This window comes from Strix uralensis, chromosome 4 (assembly GCF_047716275.1).
Source record: "Strix uralensis isolate ZFMK-TIS-50842 chromosome 4, bStrUra1, whole genome shotgun sequence".
Lineage (NCBI taxonomy): Eukaryota > Metazoa > Chordata > Aves > Strigiformes > Strigidae > Strix > Strix uralensis.
Window position 1 is genome coordinate 84,777,359 of NC_133975.1, and position 18,298 is coordinate 84,795,656.

At 43.7% G+C, this 18,298-nt stretch overlaps 1 protein-coding gene across 5 annotated transcripts in view; it reads right to left on the bottom strand.

Annotated features, from left to right (window-relative positions):
* Positions 1-18,298, bottom strand: part of ARHGAP24 (Rho GTPase activating protein 24) — a 228,870-nt gene that overhangs the window by 83,018 nt on the left and 127,554 nt on the right. The window contains exon 1 of one of the 5 annotated variants that reach the window (XM_074867557.1): positions 11,264-11,363. The exons of 1 other annotated variant lie outside the window; for it this stretch is intronic. Coding sequence is in view for 1 of the 4 variants with exons in the window: in XM_074867555.1 (XP_074723656.1) it covers positions 5,908-5,935 (28 nt within the window). In the remaining 3 variants the exon portion in view is untranslated. Of the gene's footprint in view, positions 1-5,110; positions 5,378-5,613; positions 5,722-5,907; positions 6,044-11,263; positions 11,364-18,298 lie in introns of those variants that run through there. 3 more of the 5 variants (XM_074867555.1, XM_074867559.1, XM_074867560.1) reach the window with 3 other exon arrangements.

Below are 18,298 nucleotides of genomic sequence, written 5' to 3' on the forward strand. Positions count from 1 at the left end.
AAGCAGTCACCCTTCCCATTTCGCCTGGTGAACAAGACACTATTCAGGGTATCCAAAGCCCCTTACAAAGCGGATCTCAGCAGTGGCCTCACACTTTCAGGACCAGACAGTGACTACTTAAGGTAAGAGCTTCTATGATGAAGGATCTCAGCATCTTCTTCCCACTGCTCCACCTGACAGCTTCCTCTGCTCTTGAGCAGCTGCCTCCCCCTCACCTCCCCCTGACACATGGCAGAGCCTGTGGCTCCAGGGGAAAGGCAAAGCGAGCTGCGTATTTCCCAGTCTATCATCACATCTTTTGGAGACGCGCAAAAAACGCAAAGATAAGCTCAAGTTCATTTGTTCCCCTAAGGATGTCAGTCCTTAAATGCACTAGGTTGTGGTTCAAGATTCATTCCTGCCAGCAACGGTCACATCAGACAATACACATGTGATGTGGGTAAGGTGCGCAACCTAATTTCTGCAGAGTGTGCAGTACAGCTTACACAGGCTGCAGAAAGGCTCATGATACTGTCGACCTGACTGATCGATCTTGTATTGCTCCAGGGTCTCCTCCTCATGACTGCAAAACTTCCATTTCTGATTCACTCATATGTGCTCAAAAATCAGATTTACAGGCTTTTGCCAGTAGCAACCAGGATGGAAAGGTATTTGCAGATCTGAGAAAGAAAAGATGATGTAAAAGAGGGAAATAAAACAATCAAGACATAATCCGATTCCACAAGAATGAATTCTACTTTCAAACCTCCTCAAATTAAGTTTAAATAAAAAAATTACTTCCTGAACACACATTTCTCATTCAAAGCAGCCATAGCTCTTCTGATTCTGAGTGTCTAAATAAATATATTGCACACACCACTTCTATTAAGGATAGATATTTCTGTTTTATCTTTGACCATTTATTGCAAACTCCAACCGCATGACCATCTCTCCCATATTTTAAGTCACGCTGGGCCTACGTTTTACACCTTCATCCTATCATTTCATTAGTTTTCATGTTAGGAGTGTGAAGTAACAGAGATCTCCAAAGCCACTAACCCTTCTTTTCTTCTATACTGAAGCAAAGATCTCAATGGCAGGCCACAGGAGGACATGAACAAATGGTGCCAAAACACACCATCTCTTTCTTCTGGTAACACAACAGCATCATTCGGCTCCTCAAGTGGCGGATGTTCAAAATCCACAGACAAGCACGGTGCGTTTTTACTGTTAGAGGAAACATTTGGGGGCTTTGCCCACTTAATATTGGAAACTTAGTACTTTCTCATTACAAATACAGCTCATTTGCAATGGAGATATCCCATGGGGAGAATAAAGTGAACCAAGCAAAGCCTGAAGCAGAATGTAAACAAGGAAGCTTAAACAACTGATGGATGTTGTTAGCTCTTCCACATGTTTTCAGGAAACACTCTTAAGTACATAGATGAGTATTATCCCACATAGGAACGGTTCAAAGCTGTGCCAGGGCAGGTTTAGACTGGACACGCCTTTCTTTATCGAGAGGGTGGTCAAATACTAGGACAGGTTTCCAAGAGAGGTGGTAGATGCCCCAAGCCTGTCAGTGTTCAAGAGGCATTTGGACAATGCCATTAATCATATGCTTTAAGTTTTGGTCAGCCCTGAAGTGGTCAGGCAACTGGACTGGATGATTGTTGTAGGTCCCTTTCAAAAAAAATTATTCTATTCTATCCTAGTCCTGAGCATATGAGAATTGAGTGAGAATTGAGAAGTGATCTCTCCCAGTCTGACATCCCTCCTAGCAATTGCATTGCGCGGGTGACCCATGGGGTCGTTAGGATGTTACCTGCAGAGACAAGCCTTGCCCTGGCCAAGCAGAGAGCTGTCACAACAGGGGACACCTTTGGGCGAGGAAACCTGCACCCCACTGGCGAGCACTGCTGGCCCTTGGGGAACATGTGCTGCTCCTACTCCCGAGTCAGGAGCCCACTTCTTTTTCCTGAGGTTAGATGCCCATAACACACAGCCTGGAGATCTGCAGCACTCTGGCACCCACCATCAGACAGGAAAATCTCTGGGAGTCTGAAAACGCCATTACTTTTTCATTGACAGCAAAATTCATGGCCGTGTTTTCAAGAGTGCCGTTCCCACTGCTGGGGTCAGGTTTCCGCAAGGAGTTAATAATCTATTTGCATACCTGGAAAAGGGGAAGGTTCTCAGAAGCATCATAGACAGAGCAGCTCTGAATGACCCCAATATGTTCCTGGTCATTTTGAAAGTCTGCCACTTACTGTCATCATTAAATCAAAAATGTATTTTTCACAAGATCTGTTCCCAAGCGCAGATTATAACTGCTCCTCTGACAGAAGGAATGAATTCTGAGAACTTGAAACTTTTTACATCCACTGTATTAAAGCACTTCATAACTATGTCTATTGGAATAAGAGGGAGCTGTGGTCTACCGATAATGTTCAGGTTAAGTACTTCAGTAATCTGCCACCATCTGACATTCACAGACAGAAAAGTCAATGACTTAATTTAATGATTTAAGAATTAGAGTGAGCTTGGTTTTGTATCAGACTTGGCTTTAAGAAGGATGAGCTGGATTCATTAGAAAATGACGTTTAATTAATAATCTACTTCTAGTTAAAATTAGCTAATGAAGTTCAGAAAAAAAACAAACAAACAAACAAACAAAAAAAACACAACAAACAAAAAAAACCCACCGGAAAGCAATTGTAAACCAGACTACATAACTGTGATTTACAGCTTTGCATTTACAGGATGTGAAAAGAGAATGAATTTGACAAACGGTGAATTTGCTCATCTTCACCAATAGCTCAGAAACCAGTATTTCTTTGAATTGACATTTAAATGACAAACTCAGTCTGGACTTCACAGACTGCTTTTGAGCTGCATCACTTGGATTTATAGCCTGCAAGAGATACCAGGTGCAGAGCTTATATGCAATCCATCACTTTTTCATCCCAATCGGAACAATAAAACCAGAAGATACTGTATCTTCTTGAACTGATTTCTGCCCTGTATCTGAGCCTGCACAGATGTTAAAGCACAAGTGTAACCCCGTTTTGGAAAGAGAAGGCAAGAGGCAGTGGCAGGCCAGGGGAGGGGAGCTCTGCAATATCCATAAGCAGCTCCAGAATAGGGGTGCTACAACACAGCCTGCGGTACCACCTTCTCCAGCTGTGCTCAGGGCACGACAGGTGACTGGCAGCACAGCATCTCACCCACTGACCTAATTAAAAGGCTTAAGGGTCTGGGGAAGAGAAAGAAGGGATTTTATATCCAAATACTGTGTAAGCACATGCTTGCTTCAGAACAGCTCTCAGGAGCAACACAACTCCCTTCCTCTTACCTTTCCTATTGCACAATCCGCACTACCAAAAACTGTCTCAACTGCTGCTATTTTGGGCTGTTTTCAAGCAGGGTAGTTGACAATAACTGTAGGTAGTTGAGAGTAACTGCAGTAACTCTGGGGTAATGCAGTCTTTCTTTTGCTTTGAGGGTCATGTGTCTTTCCAATACAGAGGTACAAGAATATCAAGACTAAATGATTCAGTCACACTGACCATCTCCCACGCCAGGGTGATTCTAGCACACACCAGCCAAGAACTGTATTGCTTAGCTAGAAGGTATCAGGACTGCACTGTGCGTAAGTACCCTTTGTGCAAATGCACATATGCTACTAAAACATACCGGTGAGTATTTCCAGGAGTGGTTTGTTTGGTACCTGCCCATGAAACACTCAGGATAACAGGATGAGGAAAATGGGAAGATACAATGCTGATTAAGACACATCCACTCGACCCTTCCAGCAGTTTGATAAAGTTCATGTATTTGATCACCATAAGCAGATGTACAGCTTTAATCTACACAGACATGTACAGTATCTCCCAGAGGAGTGCTATTTGCCATCGCACTAAAACATTTGTTAATGAAGTTTTAATGAAATCTCATTCACTACCTCTTTTTCCAGAAGAAAACCCAACTAATTCATCTTAATTAGTCAGAAAGTGCAAGGAGTTCCAGACCACGCAGACTGTTGCCTAAATTCAGGTCATGAAGTAAGTGACTCTTCACTCCACTTGCCTTCATTTTAGTAATTAGTGTTGAGACTCGCAACTCAGCAATCAGCATTGAAGACTATTTCTGGAGGATAAAAATCTGGATTGGCCAGAATCAGTGAGAACAAAACAGGGTATTTACATTTTAATATTTTAATATTTCTTTTAATAAGCCCCAAAACATTAATTATCTAATGTCACATAAACATGACTGATTATTAGCTAATTATCTGAATTCAGTTCACACAAACATAAGCCAACACATGCTATAGCTACTCTGCTTGCACCATCTGCACTGTTTACATACACCGGTGCAGGAATACACCGAAAAACTTGATTATGAAACTGCCACTTCACCTGTTTTTTCAAATGCACCTAAAGCACAGCTGAAGCAGAGAACACGACCACAGCAGCGCAGAGAGCGGTGCAAGAACACTGCATTTTGGTAATACCCATTTCTAGTACACAGAGGAGGCTGCAGCAGCTCAGCATGCTGAAAGCCAGGCAGGATCTTTAAATGGAGAGTTCATGAGAATTCAACAGTTTCCCTTCCTCCCATTCTCTGCCAAATAACTCAAAAGAGGCAGCATGTCATGCTATTTTAAGATAATGGTATCATTAAGGGTATAATACTTATTTTAAAACACACAATGCAGCTAAACTGCATCAAGGCTTGCCCCAAAGTCTGGGTCTGACTCTGAAACAAGGAACTTGAAAACATTACACAACTGAGTTAAAACAAAAGGGTGAAAATGTGAGACAGTAAAGTACTGGACAGCTATCCAAGGTATATTACATATGCAAAAGTTTCCTTGCCTAAGTCCAGCTGCTGCTCCAGCACCCAGCTGGGAGCTCTTGTGTGACCAGAAGGCTGAAATCTTCTCTCTTAAAACAAAGCACACTTGAAGAAGCTGTTACACAGCATCAACTCTTGTGAACTAACGAGGAGGAGGACAGGATGCTGCCGAAATTGGACAACACAGTTCCCCGGCAGTATCACAACAGGCTGTGACACAACACACACTAGCGTCCATCTAGGAAATAAATCTGAAGCTTCGAGCTCTCACCTGGCACAAGCACAAGCTGGCAGCAGAGCCAGCGCTGGTGGGACAGTCAGTGCTGTTGGGGCTGCCACCAGCCCTGCTATCTGCTCGCTGGCAGCAGCCTCGCCCATGACTCCATCACCCAGGAACGGCAACCACCTCACCCCTCAGCGGCCCGCGAACGTGGGGACGAAACACACCAGGAGCAGACCCTAAACCAGCTTCTTTGGTGTGGGACCAACCCGCAGGAAGGGAGCACGGCGGGGACAAACGGAGGTCAGGAGGGCTGCCAGGGGGAGAGACCACCAACCTGGGGCAGAGCCAACTGGTGCCAGGCACCACGTCTGCACTCCCGTACGCTCAGCCACACGCGCGCAGGGTTTGCTAGCAAACCTTCCACCCCCCCCGTCGGGTCTGCTCAAATCCTCCGCAGCCAGCTGGCCGGTCAAAGGCAGGCTATTTTCTTTTACAAGTTAATACAGTTAGCAGAGAGGAATGGATTGTAGTACTTGTTACAGGCTACTCACCCAGGCACTGAAATGGCTGTGTTTCTTTAAAAGCAGAATGCCTTCGCTTTGGGAAACTTATTTCTGTTTTGCTATTGTTATTTCTTAACTTGCCCAAGATCCTGTAAAATCCCAGAAAAGGCTAGGAAACAAGAAGAGATTATTTAAAAGCTGACGGTCAGGACAGGAATTTATGGAATGAAACCTTTAAGGGCAGGAGCAGATAGAGCCAGCCAGCTAACGCTTTCATGCCCTGTCTCTGACCAGCAATTTCTTTTGTGGGTAGATCAAGGGTTACAAGATGACTTAAAATACCTGCTGGTGATGTGTGCTTCTCTGCCATCAGCGGGGAGTCCTTGGCATAGCTAGCATGCTGTCCTGTCTCGTCTTCCTGCCTTTTCCAGCAGACCCCTCGCAATCACAATGTCACAGTTCCCCAGGCCTTACAATCAAGTGGTTTGTGGTAAGAGAACTAAAAATAGTGCTGAATCTTTCACCAGAGCACTTGCTTGAGTGAACATAGTGCCAGTCAGCCCATGTGTTCGTGAGCCGCACAGACCTATAATATTAAATATAGCCCAGTTCCTCCTGGAAATATGGCCGTTGACTTTTTTCAAAATGTGCTTTTTTTTTTTTTTTAAGACAGCACAAAATAAATCCCGTTTCTGACCACTAAAAGATGTAATGAGTGGAGCTGCTTTAAGAATATCCTCAGGGAAAGAGTGAGTCACTTAAGCTGCTTTTATGATAAAAGATCCCTAGAGGAAGTATATCTCCTTAGTAGTCTCCGAGCTGGTCAGAGATCCATATGTCCCCCTGAAAAACAAAGTTTCACATTGTTGGTTTTTTTAGTTTTGTGTTGTTTGTTTTAAATACTTTGAACACCCGTTTCCACTGCAGAGTTAGTGCTTAGCGTGAGAAACAGAGCAGGATTTCATACTAGCTAACACCTCAAGAGGGTGATTAACAGAAGCGTCTGTCCTGCAAGGCTGTTAATAAGGTCCACAAAAAAGAGTACAAAGTGGCCCATAAGAACACTGCATATGAAAATTTATCCCATAGGTTGACAAGTCCAGGAAAAAAAAAAAAAAAAACAACTCTCAGAGGGAATTATTTTTGCAAAGCTTTTCATTTCTGTGGCCTGAAAACAATCACTGAAAACAAAGGTTGCAAAAAATGTTATTCAAGACACAGATGCCAGTGCTGCTACCAGTGTCCAAGCTGGGATCCCAGAAGCAGATTTAGATGCAAAACTTCCAGTCAGCACATACCAGACACACACTTTCACACTGTAGTACACAGGTGGATCAGCCAAGAAATGAGAAGGTGCAGGTGATGGCTGACAACAACCACTTGTGGCATTTTAAAAGGCTGGTAAAGCCACAATAATTCTCCTGTGGAGTGAGTGAATCATTCAGGTGTGAAGCAAGCACCAGAGTATGCCTGATAGCAAGCCAGGGTGTCTGAACCACAGAGAGTTAAGCCTCACTGCTACCGGTGGCCATTACTCTGTAAAAGCATCTAGAAATCCAGACTTGATCATGTAATATACACCAGTGAGAAGGTGGCATCTGTGCTACACCGACTCACTATATTGCTATACTTTGTAGCTTTGTAAGTCGGGATAAATTTTCAAGGAAGTTATTTCTTCAGCTCAACAAATAAACAGCCACCACCAGGGAAGCTTTCCAGAAGTAGCTCTCCAGGCTAGAGCGGTAGTGTATTTACATACACACACACAGGGAAAGAGAAACCTATACATACATACATTTTAAAGGAAGATTTTAGGATGGAAGTAAACACTGAAAAGTTGGAGAGTTACTGGGAATATCAGAGGAGAGACACTGGTTTTTGTTTCTTTCGCTGATTTGCATAAGAAGTTGTTGAAAACAAAAAGACCAAGGTGGTTATGTGGCCTGTTTGGCTGCTAATGTAAAATTGTCTCCCACATTTTTTTTTCCCTCATATGTCTTTGAAAATTGATTCAATTCATTTGTTTTGCAGTAGAACTGCAATATTTTTGCCCTTGTGAAAGGGCTGGCAAATTCCTCCTACTCCTTTCTGTTGCTGTCAAAACATGCTGCAAGGCAGCATATAATATCTACATAGAAGCAGAGGTAGCCACAAACATAACAGCATCTTCATTCCTGCTCCACTCCCCAGCTATTATTTATAGAGAGAAAGGGCATTAACAAAGCACAAAGTTCTCACTAATTAAGCCTCACTTTGCCATCTGTTGCTTCCCATGAGTTGATCCCAATGAGAAACGACTTCAAAACACATTTGAGGACCCGCTGCATCCAATGAAGTCATCAGAGGAGGGGAATATTCCCCTCCCAATACATCATACTCCAAAGCTACTTAGCAGCTCCCTCCCCTACCAAAATCAAGGGGAACGCTACCATTAATATGAACACAGACCTGGGTCACACCCTCTTGCAGCCATGTTGAGCAAGTTTCCCACTCAATATTGTTTTTCTCAATAATTCACAACTCTCTGCCCAGTCAGAGGGGCAATGAGAGAGCTACAAACGCTACCTGCCCCCCAGGTCTGAGGAGCCAGCTTTCTGCAGCTGCTTCTCCTGCAGTGCGTTCATCTATGGAGTCATCACAGAATCCCAGTTTGGAAGGGACCTCAAGGATCATCTGGTCCAACCTTCCTTGGCAAAAGCATCATCTAGACCAGATGGCCCAGCACCCTGTCCAGCCGAATCTCAAAAGTGTCCAATCCACCACTTCCCTGGGGAGTTTATTCCAATGGCTGGTTGTTCTTATTGTGAAAAATTTTCCTCTTCTGTCCAGTTGGAATGTCCCCAGGAGTAACTTGACCCACCACCCCTCGTCTTTTCCAAGCGACTCCTTGTAAAAAGGGAGTCTCCATCTTCTTTGTAGCCACTCTTTAAATACTGGAACGTGGTGATGAGGTCTGCTCCAAGCCTTCTTTTCTCCAGGCTGAACAAACCCAGTTCTCTCAGCCTCTCCTCACCTGGCAGGCTGCCCGGTCCTTTGGTCATCTTTGTGGCCCTTCTCTGGACCCTCTCCAGCCTGGCCACAGCTGTTTTGTGTAGCAGGGACCAAAACTGAACACAGGATTCCAGGTGTAGCGTGACGAGCGCTGAGTGGGATAACGACTTCTTTATCTCTGCTGGGGATGCCCTTCTTGATATGCAACCCAGCATCCCCTTGGCTTTCTTTGCTGCAGCAGGTCACTGTTCACTCATGTTGAGCTTCTTGTCCACCAGGACCCCCAGGTCCCTTTCCACAGAGCTGTTCCCCAGCCAGGTAGATCCCAGCCTGTGCTGCACTCCCAGATTATGCTTTCCTAGGTGCAAGACCTTACATTTGTCTTTGTTGTACTTCATAAGGTTCTTGCTAGCCCACTCTTCCAGACTATCCAGGTCTTCCTGCAGGGTGGCTCTCCCTTCGGAAGTGCCTGCCTCCCCACTCAGTTTGGTATCATCAGCAGACTTCATCAGGGAACACTTAATCCTATCATCCACATCACTTATGGAGGGATTAAACAACGTTGGGCCCAATATCAATCCCTGGGGGACCCCACTTGTGACACGTTGCCAGTTTGAAAAGGAGCCATTTCCCACCACCCTCTGGGTGGGGCCTGGCAGCCAGTTCCCCGCCCACCACACAGACCCCTTGTCCAGACCATAACACACCAATTTCTCTAGGAGGAGGCTCTGGAGAACTGTATCAAAAGCCTTGGAGGAACCCAGGTAGACAATGTCCACCGCTTGCCCACATCAACCAAGCAGGTTGCTTTGTCATAGAAGGCAATCAGGTTTGTCAGGCATGATTTGCCCTTGGTGAATCCGTGCTGGCTTTTCCCAGTCACGGGCTTCAATTGACTTGCAACAGCCCCCAGGAGGGTTCCTTCCATAACTCTCCCAGGGACTGAAATAAGACTGTAATTTCCTGGATCCTCCTTTAAGCCCTTCTTGTAGATGGGGTGACATTAGCCTTCTTCCAGTCTTCTGGGATGTCCCCTGATCTCCATAACTTCTCAAAGATGATGGAAAGCAGCCTTGCAATGATGTCAGCCAGCTCTCTTAATACCCTCAGGTAGATATTGTCAGAGCCCATCAATTTGTAGGGGTCAAGCTCCTGTAATAGTTCACATACCAACTCCTCCATCACTGACGGTGGGTCTGTGTTTGCATCAACCTGGATTTTTGTTCCCAAGGCCTGGGGCAAACAGTGCTGGTAAACACAGAGGTGAAGAAAGTGTTGAGAACCTCTGCCTTTTCAGCGTTGTTGGTGACTAATTCACCCCTCCTGTTGAACAGTGGGACAGTGATATAAGTATTCAACAGGCAGCTGCTGCCCAAGGAGTCAGATGTTGGCTGACACTACGCAGGGAAAGAATAGAAATACAGGACCACGGTTGCCAAGATTTAGAGGAGTTCACTACTGAACTAGCAATGAGATTGCTACTGTCACTGCCCTACAGACAGCTGAACCACATCACAGCAAGTATGCAGCATCTGTCATTGGAAATGCTGAGGTTAATCCTCTCTGTCCTCCTGAGAAAATTCCTTCTGAATATCCACATAAACCTTTCAGAGTATGGTGTTTCCATATAGTGGTGGGACAGACCACAAGGTGAATTAGGTTCAGAGCCAGCCTGTAAGTCTACTGCACAGTTTGGTCAAAAGCTTATGAGCGAGAAAAACAATTACCTCCTGGGCCCAAGAATATACCCTGGAAAACAGTAGTTGTTTTTTAACTGTTTGAGACAAAACCTCTAAAGCTTTGTGCTGTAGGATTCCTCATTACAAGTGAGGGTTAGGCTGATGAATCATGTCTGGTTACTGCACCTAAGTGAATTAGCTGGGCTTGGAAGAGCGCTGAAGAAGCCCAGGGAAAAGCTGTGCTGTGAGCCTGCAGAGGTCCCCAACCACTTGCTCTGCCCAGGGCTCAAAGGTGAAGACTCCGAATGAAAGTGATCACCATTTAGATAAATCACCGCTCCCAGTACAAACTTAGAAGTTATTACTTCTATTTGCTCACCTGCAAAACTATCAAAAGCAACAGAAAGGATCATTAACATCACAAAGTCATATTTGAATTCTTAGGTAAGTTCACTCTGCAATTTGCTGTGGGTGGCTCTGCAATGCTGCCTTTGTTCCCCAACAGGTTTCTAATTGGGTGTGTGTATTCACACCTTACACATAGGGAATAGGGTAGGTACTGTGGGAGCATGACTTACGGAAGGTAACACCACCAAAAAAATGAAGATTACCACTGGTGAAAAGTGTAAAGCATGATACTGAACATAATTCCAGATTCTGAAGGACTGGTCTGGTAACTCAAAAAAACCCCAAGTGCACAACTAATGCTTAAAACTTATTCAGTGTCAAAATCACAACCCTGAGTCTTCACACTGCGTAAAAACAAAAGAGTGAGTTACATTCAGGCTACCTTAGCCTTTTTGGAAGGTAGGGCTTTTTAAAAATCGTTTCTAAAGCACAGGAGTCATGGCTCCTGATCAAGCACAGCAATTCAAGAAGATAAACACCATTTCTGTGTGTGAATGATAAATTATACATTTCGCCTAAGCAAGTCAACAGCCTCACAAGGTGCACTACATTGAAGATCAGGCTCTCAACTTCTGAATTCCCTCAATGAAAATTACACTATAAATAGCCTTCCAGCTTACCTGAAGTTCATGGAAAAGGCAAGGAATCTCTCTCTGTTCCCTTTGCTGTCTCACACTTTGCTCCCTGTTGCATCAGGGAATATTTAGAGCAATCTTTTGTAAACAGCACATGTTTCTGTGTCTGACCCAGCAGTGTGGGGTTGCGTTCCTGAAGTTTTTGGATGTCAGTTGACACCAGGGCCGCCCAGGGAAGGGAGCAGCTGTGTGTGTAGGTGGGCAGGGAACAAGGGGTGGAACAGGAAGATAGGAAACACACCAACTTTGCTGCCTGCAAATGTCACGATCCCAGCAGTGGCTCCCTGCATCCAGACTGTTTAACAAGTTCCCCTCTCCTGCTGGCTGGCCAAGATGAGGGGGACTGTTTTGCTGGACATTTTGCTTTCTTCCCTAGTTCACCAGCAATAAATTAACATTTCTTATCTGATGAAACAAACTGCTTAGTAAATTCTGCTCTGCATCGAAGGTCCAGGGTCTGCAGCTTAAAGTATCCCAACATCCCAATGAAAAGATCCTTCGTTATTACTGGAGAGACTGTAACTGAGCACATTGGGATTACTTTTAATACTTTATGTGACTTCAGAAAGCATTTTTTTTTTTTCCATAGTGCATGCTTAAATGGGACTCGAGCCTCTTCCTCCCTTCAGTTTTAGTAGCTTAAGGCAGGAACATTTTCAGAGGTGCCAGCTGGGATACAGCCATGCAAAAAGGCAGCAACACCCAGAAATGTGAATTGTAAGGATTATTTGCTAATGTAAATTTGGCTGTCCAGCATATCCCTTGTGTTTTATGACATGTTTAATAATATGATCACATATGTATTAAAGAATGAGGTATGAAGGAAGACAGCTAAGTAGTGTGATTACTCATAGAATAATACTGAGAGGAATCTTTAAAATACCCATCAATCCTGAAATGCTTAGGGAATTTGGTGTGACGGGAACACTTTGGGTTCTTTGTTAAAATCTCCTAGAAAACATAGCGATGTCCAGGTTTGGGACTGCCCTCTGCATTATCAGCAAGTCTCTCGTTGTTAATTAAATTATCTCTATCAAAAGTAAAGCAGTCAGCTTGGCCCTCAAAATTACTAAAAGCAGCATTACGGTGATAGGCATTGCTAGATGTTCCTATGAGAAGCTGAATGGCTCTTTTGATTGCTCTGCTGGATAAAACCGTGCTATACACGTTCCATGGGTAGGTGAAAAGTCAGTCACATGCACAACCATAACTGCAAACTAAAGGACATATGAAGAGGGAGAGGAGATTAAAATCACAGAAAATGAGAATCAGGCACAAAAAATATTTCCTATGAGATACAGATACAGCATCTGGTTTTGTACATTCTAACAGAGGAATAAATCTTCCTGAGTGGTTTTCTCCATTTCCTTCCAACTTCACTGCAGTTCAAATCCAATTTAGCTGATCCGTAACAAATGAGTCCTTCTCCACATGTTTGTGTATTTGGGGTTTGAGTTGGTTATATTCACACAGTCTGCAGGGATGCCCAAATAACTCTGAACATGACCATGCTGATTATCTTCTCATGGAAGCTTCTGTCAGCTGTACCATGTGAAGGGCTCTCAGCTGCACAGCTATTTAACTTGACCACTTACATTTTTGGCTGCTCTTCTGCCTCGCAGCTTAGAGAAACCCTCTCCAGAAGCTAGGTCACAAGAAGGAATTGCCAAAATATGCTACTTTTCACAGAGCTGAGTCCTAAGGGGAATGGGACACATGAGAAATATTATAGCAGGTCTGGAAGAAGAAATCAGAAAAAAGTTACTGTGCTGTTTCAATCTGTAAGGACAACATCTTTTCTGTCTTCCTCCTACATCTGTTTGTTACATTTGAAATGCACAGGTTCGTGAAGACAAATTTATACTCAAATTGCTCTTCAGACTAACTCACTTTCAGTTTTGATGCTGGGATGTTTGTGTGATGCGCCTATCTTCATGACATAAGCAAACACCAGCTGTTATTTGCTTGGTTTAAAAAAAAAAAAGAGTAAACAAAAGTTTATTAATTAAATGGGGAATTCATAAAGTTTAGATGTAGATTCAAAACTTATTACACAATCGTGTCAACTTTGAGTCAAGCAGAGCACATGAGACAAGATGGATACTCCAGTATACTCTCTGTAGTAGTAACTTGGCACTTTATTTACATGCGCCATTAACATCTTATCTGACATAACCAAGTATGGACTTTGGTATCTCATGTGCTTAGCAAAATCAAGTCATATATATGCTGGGAAGTGGCCATATGCTTGTTCCACCTGTGCCTCCCTCTGCATCACAGTGAAATGCTGGTGACAGTACTGTCTTGGTTTCAAATCCAGATAGGAAATCAGATAAGAAGCTGAGGTTCTGAAGATGAACATGGTTTTAAGATTTGACTATGAAAAATAACCCTCTAGGTCAGCCAGAAAAGAACATTACTTGCTCTTACATGGAAAACAAAACTTCTCAAACTCTTTGCCTTTGGGAAACACAGACAGCACATCCTGTGAGTCACAGGGTTTGTTTCCCAGCAATCTTTCCAACAGCTCAGTGACATGTGCCATCAGGGTGGTACAGTTTGTCTGCAATACCACAGTTACGAACCCAACTCTTTACGGCTGTTTCCTCCTGCGTCATCAGTTCGAACGCAACCCTGGTCTGAAATGATTGAAACCTGCTGCCATAGCCTCACACCTGCGAAGCACCTCCAATGAAACAAGACGGTGGTTTCACTCCCATTGCTGCTGGAGAAGCATCACTGTAAAAATGAGTGTAATCAGTAGCACCTCTGATACCCAGCTCAATAAAACACAAGTGTAGGGCACGTGTGGAGGATGGACTCTGACTTTGTCCTGTGATTTCCTCTTGATCTGGACAGAAAGGCTTACAAAAGAGACACACTAGGTCTCTGCTCTCTTAAAACTTCTGGGTGTTCTTTCTGTTACCTGCCAACTCTCAGACACATTTGGCAATACTATCATTTCTGCTGGGCTATGCTAAATTAGATGCTGATAACCACTGTTTTGCTGAGAGGGTGAAAACACGCTTTCTCAAAAGTGCTTTGTCTTTTTATATCATCTGTGGGACCTTCAAAGGTCCTACAGAAAACTGTGACTTACAGCTAATTTATAAAATATTAAGACACAAATCACACAGAATCACAGAGTCATTCAGGTTGGAAAAGACCCTTGGGATCATCGAGTCCAACCATCAGCCCTACTCTACAAAGTTCTCCCCTACACCATATCCCCCAACATCTCATCCAAATGACCCTTAAACACATCCAGGGATGGTGACTCCACCCCCTCCCTGGGCAGCCTATTCCACTGTCTGACCACTCTGTCTGTGAAAAATTTTTTTCTAATGTCCAGTCTGAACCTCCCTTGTTGTAGTTTAAAGCCATTCCCCCTTGTTCTGTCACTAATCACCTGTGAGAAGAGACCAGCACCAACCTCTCTACAATGTCCTTTCAGGTAGCTGTAGAGAGTGATGAGGTCTCCCCTCAGCCTTCTCCTCCTCACACTAAACAGTCCCAGCTCCCTCAATCTCTCCTCACAGGATTTATTCTCCAGGCCCTTCACCAGCTTCGTTGCCCTCCTCTGCGCTCGCTCCAGCACCTCAAGATCTCTCTCGTATTGAGGTGCCCAAAACTGGACACAATACTCCAGGTGTGGCCTCACCAGTGCAGAGTACACATATGGACCCCGGTAGTTTTCCTAAAGTACAGCATCGATGCCAGAAGAGACCTTTCTTATCCTCTGCAACTTGGTCTCTGTCAGATCAGACACTGTTCCTTTCCCATTAGGGCATGGAATAGCATTCTATTTATTCCAAAGCTTTCAGGAGAGGAGAGCAGTAACGGGGCAAGAGTCAGCTCTGCACCACCATTTCCCAAGTCACACACAGACACGACAGCTAGGATCAGCAGGTTATTCCAAAAACAGGGACTGAACAGCAAGCTGGAAGGTAAAACTATATTCTGTACTTTGCATTGCTCTAACTTTGAGAAGGGGTCAAGGGAAAACACAGTAAGAAGGCAGAAATCTTGCTTCTGTCCACAAAAGTGCTTTTATGCAGTTTATAAGCAGAGACAAGAGTAGTGAATACTCATTTTCCATATCTCTCATAGGTAAATCCTAAAATAATAAGTATCTACTGGGTATTAACTACTGTCTGGCCCAGGGACTGCCAAGAGAACAGTTATTCCTACGGCTACTGCTAATAAAATACGTTTGAGAAAGGAGTTACATGAACATAAACAGATTATTCCTCTAGGCTGCAGTAAGCAGATAAATATTTTTATCCCCTTTCCACAGATAGCAAAACTAATGTAACGAGGCAACAGTGAAATATCTATAACAGACCTGAGAGAGGCAGCTCCAACAACAGAAATGTAGTGTATTCATTCCCTTGCTGTTGCCACTACTCACTCCAGCACTGCTGCTCCATCGCTGCCTAGGCTAAAAATAATAAATTACACATTTGCTTTTCCCAGGGTAGAGATGCCCTCAGCAGACACACCCCTGTTCTGCAGTGAACGCAGGGGACAGCCGTGACCTTATTTCCAATTTGGCTTGCTCAGTTGCAGTACGGGGTGGGCATCCCTGAGGAGTCCCAGAATTTAGCACTCCAAAGAGCCTCCTACCCGAACGGCCCGCGTTTGCTGGCTGTTGGAAGCTGAGCTGTCACACTCCCTGCACAACTTTTAGCAACTACTCAAAAAACTCTAACTTCTTGGTCAGTCCAGACTAAGAAGTCCAGAAGAAAGAAGTTACAAGTATCTTCCAAAGGGCAGGATCAAAACGTGCTCAGAGCAGAGCCCTGTCAGAAAACATCTAGGCTTGTTGCCAGCACTCCATGAACGATCCGTTTTACGCACAAGCAGAGGCTTGGGGATAGATTCACAGCTCCAATGAGCTTTTTGATTTATGAGCTTTTTATTTTTGACAGGGCTTGTTAGAGCCTTCCACCTGTGTGTGAATGATAAATTATACATTTCGCCTAAGCAAGTCAACAGCCTCACAAGGTGCACTACATTGAAGATCAGGCTCTCAACTTCTGAATGCTGTGCTTCCCTGACCTGTGCAGCAGGTTCACCGCAACCCTAATGCCTGTGATCACGAACACAAGATGCAGTTTTAGTTCCTCCTCTGGGAAACAAGAACGTGACTTTTTAATAATCACCCCTGAACCAATCCAATATACTTCCACACTCAACATGGTCTTACACTGTTTGGAGAACCTTTTCCTATACTTCTCTCAATTACTCACTTTTCCAAGGAGATAAAGCACAATTTCTTTTCCCTTTCACCCCAAACATGCAATCCTTACGGAGCGCCAAGAATCTGGAACACCCTGAAGGCTGCTATATCCTGCGTGCATCAGTGTCTATTACAAGCATGGTGGGAACTTTGAGGAACTAGGCAAAATCAAACCCAATTCTGTGTTAAGGAGGATCATCCTCCCCATGTGACACACACACACAATCCACAAGCACCCACAAAGCCTTGGCCCAGATATTCCATATGTATCCATATCTTACACATTATCACACCAGGAGACATAACTGTTCAATAACATTTGGAAACAGCACTATTTACTGAAGGATAAATAACAAACTTTTCCAACAGGTGCAGTTGTACAGCGAGGGGCAACCTTCAGACACAGTGCAACGCACAGGCTATATTATGTCCTGAAAAAAATCCTTTAAATAATTTCATCCAGAGTAAGAGTACTTCAAAAGCATACATAAATTTCTCATTAATACTACAAATGCAGCATGTTCCAAACTGCAGATGTGCAGTCGCTATCAGAAGCGTAAGTTTCCCTTATTTTGCGTGTCCTTCTCTTTATACCTTTATTCCTTGGCTTTATACCTACACCAGGTAGCACAGGACTTCTTTTTTTGATGCTCATATTGCTTTCTTTTTAAAGCCTGTCCAGACAAAATGAGTACACAGGCACGGTATTACAGCCAGACTAACAGCACTTACAAAACCCCAGTGTCCTTCCATGTACTAGATGAACTACAGTCTGGTATTGTCAGGCTTTAGAAACACACCTGTCTTAGCTGACGTCCTTCCTTCCAACAAACTGAAACAGCTCATCAAATTCCTGCGGTTACAGTGATTACACAAAACTGAGATGAAAAACAGTGCAAGTTGTGGGCGTTTGCCAGGAAGCTTGCTATCTCTTGGATCAAAGATGGCCTAGCTGGTCAAAGACAACCTAGTTCTTGTATTTTGAAGAAACAGGATACATAAAAACTAAAGTACAAGTTACTATTTTTATCAAGTGCCATCATCAGGGAAGAGAGAGAGTCTGAAGCTCTTTTCCCGTGCCTCTACCCAGAGTACTAGATTTTATCCATGGCCTCCCATACAGTCATTCAGACCTTTTCAGACGTTTAAATCTCTTCAAGTCCTGACAAATCCTTTCCTTCAGGTTCCTGCAACATTTGAGACACCATCCTGCAGCTGAAAAGGCAGGAAGCAGGCAGCATTTTGCAACAGCACTGTTTAGCATCAGCTCATACGTTGCAGCAGAAAGACGACGATCTCACTCAAAGATAAAAATGTTGGCAGACAATAGGTCAAAATACCAGTGTAGCAGTACCAGCTCCCAAGAGACTTCATCTTTTCACCAGCTACTTCGCTCTGTGCAAGGAGGAACCCAATTCAGGTAATACACCAGCCACAATGTGTGTGCTACTTCAGCAGACTCAGACTGCTGCATGACAAAGTTGGGTCAGCACATTTCGAAAACTTAAATAAAATTGATGCTGGATTAAAATTATCAATTGATTTCCCTCTTGGCCTTTCTGGGAATTGAATCTGTCTAAACAATTAAACTGTATAATGATTTTCTCTAAAGCTATAAAAGCTTTTTATTTATAGCTGCATCTCATCATATCAAACACCCTGCTCTAACCTATTAGAAGTTGAAGGGATGACAAATACTAAATTTGCATTTAAAGCACTGCAAAATTTTACTTATCAATTTCCATCAGAATTAAGAGCAATATTCTCTTGAGCTAACT